We start from the raw sequence: 14,007 nt of genomic DNA on the forward strand, positions 1-14,007 counted from the left end.
CACCACTAAAACTTGCATGGAGTAATATCAGAGGGTGTGAGGTGGCCATGCAATTAAAAAGAAGTGACTAATCGCTCTTTCTTCTATTAATTGTAGAAGCTTCCATGCTGGTTAGTCACTAACAACGATGTCTGGATGAAACCATTTTTATGCAAGATGGAGCACCTCCCTACACTGTTGTTGCTGAAGTTATAGAATGATGAAACTGTTCAGCATGTCATGATATTTCCATGGGGTAATGGAACAAGTTACTGGTCCTGTCAATGATTAATTGTAGAAGCTTCCATGCTGGTTATGCAGTATAGGGAGGTGCTCCATCTTACATAAAAATGGTTTCATCCAGACATCGTTGTTGCTGAAGTTATGGAATGATGAAACTGTTCAGCATGTCATGATATTTCCATATGGTAATGGAACAAGTTACTGGTCCTGTCAGTGATGTACTCCAAAAAAAAAATGGCCCTATTATAAAATCTGCTGTGAAGCAATACCAAATGTAATGAGAGTTCCTGGAACACCTGGGGAAGTCCAAATTCGACAATTTTGGGTGTTTACAGTCCCATTCAGATAAAAATGCACCTCATCTGCCTGCAGAGTTTTCCAAGGCTTCCAATTTGACATCAACTTCAAATGTGAGCAAATATCAGTCACTTATCATAATCATCATGTAGCAGCTACTATATGTGACTGATCTTGTATGGATAAAATGTATAATTTTGCATGACTTTCCATTCCATGGAGTAAGGCATATCCAACTGTCGTGCTACTTCACTGGCATTGCTAGTACCAGCAACATTTTCATGTGATCTGTCAACAATCATGGCTTTGACTTCTTCAGTTACCCATGGTGGCACTGATTTCCGTCATCTGCCAGGTCAAACTTCCAAAAATCCTGTTTCTTCAAAATTCCAAATCATTGATATAACTGCATTAGCTGACAGAGGACCATTACACTTCTGATGGGTTCTAAATACACCTGCAGCTGATGCATTGCCCTTGTTAAGGTAAAATAATTTTACAAGTAATGCACAGTAAGGTAAAATGAGGTGCATGTTGCGAACGCAACTATCAATAGTTTGAAAAAGTTTAAAAAAAAAGTTTGAAAGTCACTGGTTGGGGGGTGGGGATATAGTGCTACAACTATTTCCCCCATCAGTGACTTTTCTATCTCCCTCCCTACAAAATCCTTCTTCCCATGTCTTGGTTAGTCATTCTACCAAATTTGGTGACTTGGTATCTAGCTACATAAGGCTCTGAATAGAAGAAGTTTGATTATGACCACCCTGTACACACACACACACACACACAAAGAGAGAGAGAGAGAGAAAGCCTGATTTAGTTATCGATTCTTTTTTTTTTAGATCTCATATTCACTTTACACTTTAATTGTATGTGTGCTATATAAACAAACGTTATGGAAATTGTAAATTTGAAAAATTTTATTTTACTTTTAATTTACTAAATTCTTTTTTAATCGTTTCTTTACTTTTGCATCCTAAGGAGCTATGCACTCTTATAGCCATTAGCTAAATTTGTTTATTGCTGTATTGACGACTATGCTAAGTTTTCCAAGGGATTCTATTAGAATCATGTAAAGGACTAAAAAGTGGTAGAAAGAATGCACTTCGTTATATCTATTGTAATTTCATCATCCTTTGTCTAACCATCTCTTCATTTTCTGCCTTCACTGAGATGTTGTGATGCGCTTCCACAAAATATAACTGTTTTGCATTTTGCATTTCTATATATTTTGTAAAAGTGGCCTTTCAATACTTTTAAGTATTACATTGCTGGCAATAGAAATAAAAGTTTCAGCAGATTCATTCAAATTTGGAAAGATAAGTAATTATATAAAAGCAAAATTAGTTCTATTTTTATTATCATCATCATGAAATTCCTGGCATGTAGCCTCAAGGGAGGGTGTGCAGGGTATGACAGTACTACATGAAAAAGTTACATCATTACTGCCTTCCTATCTACAATTTTTCTCCAAATCAACCTGTTACCTGTCAAGACTCCAACATTATCAGATCTTATATTTCTATCTTCTAAGGCACTTTTTACTGTGTTGACCTGCCTATATTTTGGTCTTCCTCTGGATCTTTTTCCTGCCAACCTGGCAGAGAACACGTTTTGCTAATCTTTCCTCTCCCCCATTCTGTTTAAGTGACCAATATACCACCTGAGATTAGCTCTGTTAACACATTCCTGGATGCTAATAATGTCAAGTTCATTCCTAATATCCTCATTTTTAATATATTGTCACTGATGCCATCTGTACCCCCCCCCCCAATCTTTTTCAGGACTTTCATATCTAAGGTCTGTAGTCTTTGGTCGAGTGTTTTACTTCTAACTCAGCTCTCAGATCTATAATTTAAAATTGGTTTCAACACTTGTATAGAGCTAATTTAATGTTATCATAAATTTCTCTATCACTAATTTCTCTCTTATTCCATATAAATTTATTCAGTTGACTTCCTACCATAGCAGCTTTGTTGATTCTGTTGTCTATTTCCATATTTAATTTTACCATCTTCACTAAAAATTATGCCTAAGTAGCTGAAATGTTTTACTTGTTCTATAGATTCTCAATTTGCAATGCAGTTGATATTTTTCAATGTTATTGCCTATTTTCATTATTTGTCTTTTTAATGCTGACCTTCATACCATATCTACTACAACAGTTATTCAATTTAGTCAGGGAATCTAGCAGACTTGTAGCAGATTTATTTAGAAGTATAACATCATCTGCATAAAGCAAAGAGCTGAGATTAACATCTCCAATTTTGATATTAGGTGTAATACCACTTTCCTTCATAATGTGATCCATATAGATGATAATGAATAACAGAGGGGATTATGTACATCCTTGTCTGACACCAGATTTAAATTAAATCACCTTCCTGTACTTCAATTCTAACTGCTGACTTATTCAAATAAAGACAAAGTATTGCTGGATATAATGCTCTATTGACACCATGTAACTGTAGAGTTTTGAATAGCTTTTCTCCTGGTATCATCATATGCCTTTTGCAAGTCTACAAAACTTAAATACAGATCTTTGTTATATTCCCACGATTTCTCAACTATTTGTCGTAAAGTGAAAATCTGATCCTGACACCTGCTATTAGGCCTGAATTCAGCTCGTTCTTCACCAAGCTTCCCTTCCACAATCCTTTTCACCTGTTTCGCAAGTATACTTGCATAAATCTTACCAGGAACGCTCAGTAGGGAAATACCTCTGTAATTCTCACATTCAGTTTTATTTCCCTTTTGATATATGGGTACTTTGAGAGCTCTACTCCAATCATCTGGAATTCGTCCCTCTGTCCAGGCCTTCTGAACTATGCAGTAAACCACTGTAAGACTTTTATAACTTCATACTTAAGCATTTCTGGTCGTCCATCATCTACTCCAGCTACTTTTCACATTTCAGACTTTTGATAGCTTTTTCTACTTCAGTGTATGCCTAGTCAGTGTTTTTTTACCACTCTGCTGTCTTCACTGTTTGTTTCATTTAGCAATTTTTCGAAGTAATTATTCCATACTTCAAGGATATCTTTTTCTCCTGTTTTCATGTCACCTTTATCATCTCTAATTCCTTTTACAGCACTCTTTCCTCCATTTCTGAGCTTCTTCAACAACCTCCAGAATATATTGCCACCTTCTTAATTTTTATTTTCTATGTTCTTAGCAAAGTCTTCTCATGACTTTTGTTTAGCTAGTTTTACACAATGTTTTTACATTGTGTAAAAACATTTGTCTCTTTTATATTTATCTCTGTATTCTCTAAGAGCATAAGCTGACTTATTTGCCAGGACCTTTTGATATGCTTTTTTCTTTTCCTTCACTGCCTCTTTAACTTCCTGTGTCCACTATGGAGTTCTGATTTTTCTATCCTTGCAGAGAATCTCACCACATGCTTCTCTGGCTGAATCAATCAATGTTTTCTTCAGGGCTTGCCACTGAATCTCCAAGGTTTAGTTCCTGTTCACAAACTCTTTCATTTTTTCTTGAATAATGTTGGTGTATTTTAGCGTACAGTTCACATCTGAGAGCTGCTCAACTTTTATTAACTTTAAAACTTTCTTACATCTTCTTTTCAATTTATTTTTAATTCCTTTCAATTTATTATTACTATTAAAACATTAATGTTACATGTTATTGCGATATTATTATTATTTTTTTAAAATACTTATGCTTTCTGGAAATAAATTAAGGATGAATTCACTTAATTGTATGGTGCAGCATATAAAAATAATTTTGAAGCTAAAAAAACCACGATTAGCCAGGTTGGTAGTCTTTTTTCTATTTTTGGTGGAATTTACAGAATTGATTACACCTGCAGAAAACACTGATGCAAAGAGGAACATGAAAAAGATACGTGAGCATCTTCATCCTTGTGGACTATCCTACAGAAAATGGATACAAAAAGAATCTTGGTGCAGAATATAAAAGGAGTGGAAAGTACGAAGAAGATGCAGAATCTACATTCATATCAGCTGCATCTACAAAAGATTGACATGAAGATAAATCTTTTGACACAGAAGATGTTATAAAAGGAGTGGAAACATATTCTTAACATGAAGAACATTCACAATACGAAAAGTTCAAAATATTTCAAACCCGTTTTTCCGCCCATTAATTATAGATAATAGATTTTGTGATTGTTTAGTTAAAAAAAGGGTCAGTTCAAGTAAAAGACGTTATTTTTCCCATTGACAAATGTCTGCCAAAATTTTCTGATGCATATTACAAGTGAGGTTTGAAAAATGGAGAAGTAGTTGATCAGACCTTCACTGATTTATTTTTTTTATTTTATTTTATTATTTTTTTTTTTATGTTCAGCCCATACACAGGAGGTTGGTTGGTGAACCTATAGTACATTAGTATCGTGTATGGGTAGTGGGTTGGGAAAGGAAGAATTTGTTTGCATTTGATTTGAATGACTTTAAATTGTATTCCTTGGGAAACACAGCAGGTGGGAGACTGTTCCACAGTGCAGCAATTGCAGGGATGAAGGAAGTCGAAAAGAAACATGTTCTGTTTGTTTCTAGGTGTACTGTGAAGGGATGTTGTGACACAGCTGCACATGTTCCAATGAGCTTAGTACTGAGCAGAGGAATTATTAATGTTATTTCAGATGAGCATTTCCCATGGAAATATTTGTAGAATATACATACTGCAGGGATCATACATCTGTGTGAAAGTGGGAGGATAGAGTTGGTAAGTGATGGATCATTGTTAAGTCTAATTGCTCTCCTCTGCATTGAGTTGAGCATTTTGAGAGAGCTTTTAGGGGGGACCTACCCCATATTTGGGAGCAGTATTCAATAGCTGGGCGGATTTGTGATTTGTATAATGTTAACAGCTATTCAGGGGTGAAGTAACGTCTGGTTATTCTATAAAAATGATGATGTATGTTGTTTTGTTCCCAGATGATTAACAAAGATATAAGTAATCTTGGAATTTCATCAAATAATGTTTACAAAAATTGGTAAAATATTTCCAATAGATTACAATGCCAAGAAATATCTGTTACACATTTCTAATTTTTCAGTATGGAAGGAAATGAAAACTTGTTTAAATTATACAAAACTATAGATTGTCAACAACACATTCAATTGATGAAGAAAGTAAACATTGGGAAGCTCTTCTTGTTTCTTTATGTGCTATAATTTAAACAGCATCCCAGAATTTATCCTTTAGAGGGTCATCATCAGAGTCGTAGAAATCAAATAATGCAATTTTTTGAAAAAATTGTGATAATATTTTGTAAATTCACTTAAATAAAATGAAGATTAATTAGGAAAAAAACAGTACATTATCTTGGAACAGAAATTCATAATGAAACAATGTCACAAAAATGATGTCAAATAATAAATAAATTAAAAGAAGTGAAATATTATTCAAAAGTACTAGACTGTACTTTCAATTGTAGTCACCAGAAACAAATGTCTGTTATTGTCTAATCTCTTTCTGAAACTTCTGAATTAATATATGAACATTTTTTGGCAAGGTTTTATTGAAATATTCAATAAATCTGGACTATGTTTAAGTAATAAAATAATTACACAATTGTACATTCTCAGTATGAATGTAGATGATATGTGTGAAGGCAGAGTGTGTGACAATGCCTTCAATATGCATGGCAAAACTAATGAAGTTCAAAGACGTCTATTAAACTGAAATCCACAAGTGTGTTATGTTCCTTGCACATCACATTCTTTAAATGTTGTCATAAATGATGCAAATAAAGGTAATTTAGAACCAGTTTTATTTTTAGAATAATCCAGCAGGTGTGTAATTTTTGGTGCATCAACAGATAGTTAGCATATTTAAAAATAAATATTTACCAAATTTAACATTAAAAAGATTGATTTGAAGCAAAAATACTTTAAAAAATTCATTTTTTAAATAGGAATTCAACACCTGAAGATTATCAAGAGCTCAGTGAAGATAAGGAACATACCGAAGTTCTTAAGGAACTCTGTAAGAAATATGATGTTATGGCTGATTCATTGCTGTACACTGAAAATACAGCTCTGTATGAAGATGAATATGATGACACATATGATTCACATATGGTAGGAGCTGAAGAACCAAAAATTGAAGATGAATTAACCAGTAGAAGGTATATATTTTTAATCATTTCTTTATCTTATGTTGAGTATCTTAAAAAGTAATAATTTTTTCAGGTGTTGTAAACTCTGTTAGCATCACTCATTCAACTTTATTGCATTCTTAATCATTTTTGTAATAATTTATAACATTTATTAATTGGTATTATTATCAAGAGTGACTTCCAGGGAGTCAGGGACTTATTGAGGAAGTCTGCATACTACTCACAACAGCTGTCATACCTGTTCTTGAATTCATTCACACTCTTGTCACAATCTGGGTAATAGACTACAAACAATCTAAACTAGTACAAAAACCAAGTGACGCCAGTAGCTACCAAAAACACCAACATGTAGGTGTTTTCCACTGCATAGGAAATGTGCAGGACCCTTGGGGTCAAATCCATGCCTTACAGAACCTTGTATATCCACTTCACCAACATCCATGCCCTCAACTCTAACCTCAACAGCATCCACTACCACCTGCAGTCCCCCAAACCCCCACCTACTCTTTTTAACCAAAACTCAAATCTCACCTCCCCCAGCACTACTCATCTCAACCTTCCTAACTATACACTGTTTAACTCCTTTCGACCCAAGGGCGGCTTCTGTGCATATATCCGCTCTGACATACCCTGCCAGAGAACAACTAGCTTGGAATTTGCCCGACTTTGACCTTCTTTGGCTGAGATATCTCTCCCCCACTCAGTCAAATTCATCTGCTGTCTCTATTGCTCTCCTAACACCACCAATCACCCAGAGCTCTTTCATTTCCTCTCCTTAAAAGTTGATTTTCTCCAGTCCCACTCCCCAAACAGCGAAATCATCCTCCTGGGTGATTTCAATGTCCATAACACCAATTGGCTTTCCTCTTCCAGTCATACAGATCCTGCAGGCAGAGATGCTGAAACATTTGCAGTCACTAATGATCTCACGCAAATTGTTCAAAAACTGACCAGAATACCAGATAACCCAAACCACTCCCCAAATATCCTAGATCTCTTCCTCTAATGACCCCTCCAAATATGCAATGAATGTAGTAAGTCCCCTGCGTAATTCTGACCACAACTTAGTGCTTATCTCCTCCCCATGCAACAACGCCTACACAGTTACTCCCACACAAGAGTAGTTTGGCATTATAATAGTGCCAAATGGGACAATTTCCGAGACTACTATGCTTCATTCCCATGGTTAGACTATTGTTTCCGGTCTTCTTAGTCCAGACATATGCACCGAACGCATCACCAAAGTGATCCTCGCTGGCATGAAAGCATATATTCTCCACACTACTCAGACCTGCCGTCCCCTAATTAAACCCTGATTCTCCAAAAAATGTGCCAAGGCAGTACAAATGAAAAATCAGGCATACCACAACTGGCTCAAATCAAGAACCTCATCCTCATTCAATGCCTACAATGAAGCCCGAAACAAATGCAAGAATACTATCAATACTTCCAAAATAGATTTTGAACGGGCAAAAAGCAGGAAGCTTGCAGCCTGTCCAAACAGAAGCTGTGCCTTTTGGTCCCTTGCTAAGGCAATTGGCCGTAACTTTTGCCCTACACTATTCCCACCTCTATCATACCCAGATGGCTCATTTGCAACATAACCGTAGAAAAAGCTAACCTCCTGGCATCGCATTTTGCCTCCAATGCACACATAACTGACAATGGCAAATGCCTTCCAGTCATTCCAACTGCCCAACATACAATGCCCCCTATATCCTTTTGCCAAAAAGACATCACAAACCTGCTGTCTAAATTAGACACAAAAAAGTCTCCTGGCCCAGATGGAATTCCTCCAATTATTCTGAAGGTCTGTGCATCTGAACTAATTCCTATCCTATGTCACCTGTACACACATTCTTACTCCACTGGTATATATCCCAAAACCTGGAAACTGGCCTATATTCAACCCATTCCTAAAAAGAGTGACAAATCACTGCCATCTAACTATCGCCTTATCTCACTCACTTCAGTCCTATCAAAAGTAATGGAGAAAATCATCAACTCTCAAATCCTAATCTATCTTGAAGGTACCCAGCTATTAAGCGACCACCAGTACGGATTCCACCAAAGCCGTTCAGCAGGAGACCTACTCTCATACATCACCCATCACTGGACAAGCGCTATGGAGAAATTTGGCAAATCCCAAGTAGTCTTGATATCTCCAAAGCCTTTGACCGAGTTTGGCACAAAGGCTTACTAAGCAAACTCCCATCATTTGGACTGCTTCAGGACTTCTACAGATGGATTGCCAGCTTCCTGTCTGGATGCACACTATGTATGGTAGACGGCTCCCTATCCTCTCACCATCCAACTAATGCCGGGGTCCCTCAAGGCTCAGTTCTCTAACTGACCCTCTTCCTTCTATATATATCAATGACCTACTTCAGTTGACCTCTAACCCAATACACAGTTTTGCAGATGACAGCACACTACATTCCTTCCTTTCATTTGACAAACCCTACCCTACACAACTCACTTCAACCCACAGAACATCAACCACCACCGCCTTTAATTCTGACCTCCAAGCCATCCTCTGATGGGGCTCTCAGACAACCTTGTCAACTTCAATGCTAGTAAAACCCAGTTCTGTCTTATTTCTCACAAAAAGGAACCATTTTTCCCCAGCATTGTTTTCGATAACACTCAAATTCACAGACAAGACGAAATTTCTCTTCTCGGAATTACCTGGACATCAAGCCTCTCCTGGCATAAACACATCACAACCATTGCATCCTCAGCTTCCAAAAAACTTGGTTTTCCTCTTTCGCTCAAGATGCTACTTCACCTCTAAACAGCTGTTAACACTTTTATAGTGTTAACAGCTGTTTAGAGGTGAAGTAGCGTCTTGAGCGAAAGAGGAAAAACTAGTTTTTTTAGAGAAGTCCACAAATCCGCCCTGCTCTCGAATACTGCTCTCACATCTGGAGTGGGGCTCCAAAAAGCTCCCTCAAAATGCTTGACTCAATACAGAGGAGAGCAATTAGACTAATAAATGACCCATCCCTCACCAACTCGCTCCCCCCACTTTCACATAGGCGCTTCGTCTCTGCAATCCGTATATTCTATAAATACTTTCATGGGAAAGGTTCATTTGAAACAGCATCAATAATTCCCCCACCCTGTACCAAGCCCATTGGAACACGTACAGTTGCCGCCCAACATCCTTTTACAGTATACCTCGAAACCCACAGAACAAGTTTCTTCTCCTCCTCATTCATCCCTGCTACTGCAGTACTGTGGAACAGTCTTCCCCTGACGTATTTCCCAAGGAATACAATATACAGGCATTCAAATCAAATGTAAACAAGTTTCTACTTTCACAATCCATCACCCATATACGGTACTAACGTACTATAGGTTGACCAGCCAGCCAACCTCCTATATATGGGCCCAACATAAAAAAAAAAAAACCTCCAAAGTCAATCCATTCCAATCATGCACCACTTTATGAGAGAAAAAAATCTAGCTGTCACTCCCTTCTTGATGACATTCATTCTTAACTTCCAGGGATGCCTTCTCTTCCTTTCCTCACCCTGCATAAAAGAAAAATTCCATCTCTTAGTATCCTGTATGTCAAAAACACTTTCAGAAGTTTGTAAGTCTCAATCATATCACCCCTCTCTTTCTCCTGTTTACTAGTGTCTGCAGTCTCTACAAATTCTCAATCTGTCTTTAATCAGTATGCCACAATTCTGATATCATTTTTAACACTCTCCTTTGTACTCTCTCCACTGTATCAGAAGCACAACGAAAACCAGGAGACTATTGTGCATTCATGCTCAGTAATCCAAGTGAGATCTTATCAAGGCCTTGTAAAGGTTCAAAATAACATCCTTATCTTTACATGTCAAAGTTTGTTTTAGCATTGCAATTATCTTTTGAGTTGTGTTTGCAATCTTTGCTACATGTCCCCTGAACTTCAACTTCCTATCTACTACCACTCCAAGATCCCTAGTCTGATCAGTTTCTTCTAGCATAATCCCACCATTCTAATATGACATTGGATATCTCATCACTTTACATTTACTAACATTGAACTGACAGCCATTTTCACATGTCCACATTTCCAGCCTGTTTATATCATTCTTTATATAGTGCATATCAGCCATATTTCTGATTATTCTACCTATCTTTCCATTGTCACCAAATAGTTTTATGTCGCCTGTCAAATCCTTCCTAGTCAATGTATGAATTGAATAACAATTGACCAAAGACTGACCCATGTGGTACACCACTTAAATCTTGTAGACTTACATCCCCCCCCACCCCCATATACCACTTTTTGATATCTGTCAGTCAGCCATCCTGCTATCCATGACAATATTTTCTAATCCAATTCCATATTCTGCAATTTATGCAACAGTCTTCCATGCTATGTTCTCTCATAATAGCCTGAGCAAAATCCATAAGTATCATTGCATATCCATTCTCCTCATCTAAATCAGTGGTAATCTTATAGAATGTGAGCAAATTGCTCAAACATGACCTTCCCCTTACTAAACCCATCCTGTTTATTGCAAAGTATGGATTCTCTGTTAACCCATTTGCAAGCCCTAACCAACTTTTCCAAAATCTTTGTCAGCATTCCAGAGATACCAATAGATTAGTAGTGGGATACATCAATCTTTGCACCACCACCTTTGTGCAATGGGATTACCATATTTTTTTTAAACTCCTGTGAAATCTTCCTTGTTCTGAAGCTTGAACTATATAGTGTGGTAAAAGGAATAGCCAGCTCAGCTGAATACTCTTTTATCATCTGTGCTTATATCTCATCAATCCCTATTGCCAAATTTTTATTCAGTTTGTGCAGCAGCTCTAGTACCATGCCCTCATACACCTGAGTTTCTTAATCAGGTGAAGAGGTAGCAGTGAGTGCAGTGTTGCATACAATAGGTGATAGCTTTTAGCAAAACAGGCACTCATTCATTGAACAGTCTCTTCTGCATCTGCCACCTGCACAACATCTGCATTCAGCAGGATTATTCTTTCATATTCATTTATTACTTTACTGACAGCATAACGAGAATTCTTTTGGGTTGTCTTTAGCTTGCAGATCCAGTTTCTTTTCATACTCAGACTTAACTTTCCTTATAACACCTGTTTAATGAAAGCTAAGGCTGCATTAGGATTTACCAAGTTTAGAAAATTTTCTCTAAACTTGAGAACTATTAAAATTAAGATCTTCCAAGTAAACCCTATAAAATTGGGATTACTAATAAAATTTTTATTAGTAACCTGTATAAAATTAATTACAGTCTTTACCATAAACATTAAAAATTGCCTATTTTATGAGGGACGTCCAGAAAGCAAGTTCCGATGGGCTGTCAGAGAAACAAAAAAAAACTTTATTGGAAATTAAAGTAGACATCTTTCACTACTTTTATACATAATTTCCACCATTGTTCAGACATTTATCATAACAGGGACCAAGAGTTTTATACCTTCATCATAGAAAGTTGCTGCCTGTGATGCAAACCACGTATTGACTGCTTCTTTGACCTCGTCATCGTCTTGAAACTGCCAGCTGCTAAGGAAAGATTTCGGATGTTCGAACAGGTGAAAGTTGCTTGGTGCAAGATCAGGACTATATTGAGGATAATGGAATTGTTCCCAGCCGAAGATGGCGAGAAGTTGTTGTGTTATGGCAGCTGTGTGGGTGGGTGAGCATTAGTCCAAATCATCAGTCACTAAAGATGGTTGCCCACACTGTTCATCATCATGCACACCCGTCCTTCCTTCATTAAAAAGTCTTACCCATCTTCGTACCACTGAATCACTCATTGCGTGTTCTCCATAAACCTCAGTAATTTGCCAATGAATTTCATCTGCTTTAATGTTCCTCGCATTCAAGAAACAGCTAACTGACCTAATTTCACATGCAGTGGGCGATTTGATTTTCTTAGACATTATAAACACACACCAAGAAGCGTATGTGAGAACTGTGAGAATGTCTGAAAATGGCAACACCTTGCTAACAAATCAACAAACTCAGCAAACATGCACCATTGCGATCGCAGCGCTGTAGGGAAAATATTTAAAAACGGAATTTACTGCTTATTCTGTTAAGAAATCCAGTTATACACACACAATTTATTAATGAATAAAAATGTCACTGACTATCATATGGAATCTAAAGAATGAAGTAGATTTGTTAAAATGCTGTTTTTAAAACTAAAACCAGTTAGAATGCACATAACCACGTGTATGTAAGGCTTGCACCACCACCACCACCCATTTCAGCAAATGGTAGTGCATTGATGTTTGTCTGATAATTCCTGATAACAGTTGTAACTGTAGCCTACTAAATAGGGGATCGATCACTGAATTCAGTCCATCTTTTTTAGAGGGACAAGCAGTGTCAACCAAATGAGAGTAGCAAAACTTTTTTAAATAACGAAACCTGTGGTGCGATCATAATTAAAAGAAACACACGTATTAACCACAGTTTAAATAAATGTATAAATGGGTAGCCAATTTATCTAACCGTCCACTAACAAAAGGTGAATTAAATGTTCTAGCAAGAGGCTATAAATTTGCGATTTCACCAAAGTGTTTCCCATATTTAGACTTCATACATAATATGGAAAGAAACGTCAAACATATTGAAGCTAACAGACTTAGATTTGAAGTAGCTAAAGTGATCTACAATGCCAAACCTTCAGAATTAAATATCCCACCATCAGAATTGAAAGCTATTATTTCCTTAAAACGTAACAAAAATATAATCATTACTAGAGCTGATAAAGGAAATATCACTGTGATTCTTGATACCAATTCACATGACCGAAAAATGAATTTACTTCTTCGAGATCGTAATACTTATGCCAAATTGGATTATGATCCTATGAAACATCAACTCAGAAAATTAAATAAGCTACTTAATGAAACTTCCTCCTTAGATGAAGAAACAATAAAAAAACTTAAGACATACCATGCAAGACCTCCTAGAATTTATGGCTTACCTAAGCTACACAAAACTAATGTTCCACTTAGACCCGTCGTAGACTGTATCAGCTATCCAACGTACAAGTTATCAAGATTCTTATCTAACCTTCTCCGCCCTCACATAGGCCACTCAGTCTCTTCAATCAAAAATTCTACTGAGTTTCACACAAAAATTAAAGACATTCAACTATCAAAAACTGACTTGTTAACCAGCTTTGACATTGTCTCCCTCTTCACAAACATTCCCCATAAAGAAACAATAGAATTACTAACTCAAAAATTTCCGTCTGATATAGTTGAATTGTTCAAGTTTGTTATTGCATCAGGTTACTTCACCTGGAAAGGTCAAATTTACAAGCAAGAAGAAGGAACAGCAATGGGATCTCCTTTATCACCAAAAATAGCAAACTTGTTTCTAGAACACCTTGAGG

At 36.7% G+C, this 14,007-nt stretch overlaps 1 protein-coding gene across 1 annotated transcript in view; it reads left to right on the forward strand.

Moving 5' to 3' along the window:
* Positions 1 to 14,007, forward strand: part of LOC150105492 (activating signal cointegrator 1 complex subunit 2-like) — a 277,206-nt gene that overhangs the window by 212,175 nt on the left and 51,024 nt on the right. Inside the window, exon 18 of the mRNA XM_090393972.1 lies at positions 6,422 to 6,634. Coding sequence (XP_090250098.1) covers positions 6,422 to 6,634 — 213 coding nt within the window. The remainder of the gene's footprint in view (positions 1 to 6,421; positions 6,635 to 14,007) is intronic.

This window comes from Typopeltis vanoorti, chromosome 6 (assembly GCF_054136105.1).
Source record: "Typopeltis vanoorti isolate ZY-2024b chromosome 6, IOZ_Tvanoo_1.0, whole genome shotgun sequence".
Classification (NCBI taxonomy): Eukaryota; Metazoa; Arthropoda; class Arachnida; order Uropygi; family Thelyphonidae; genus Typopeltis; species Typopeltis vanoorti.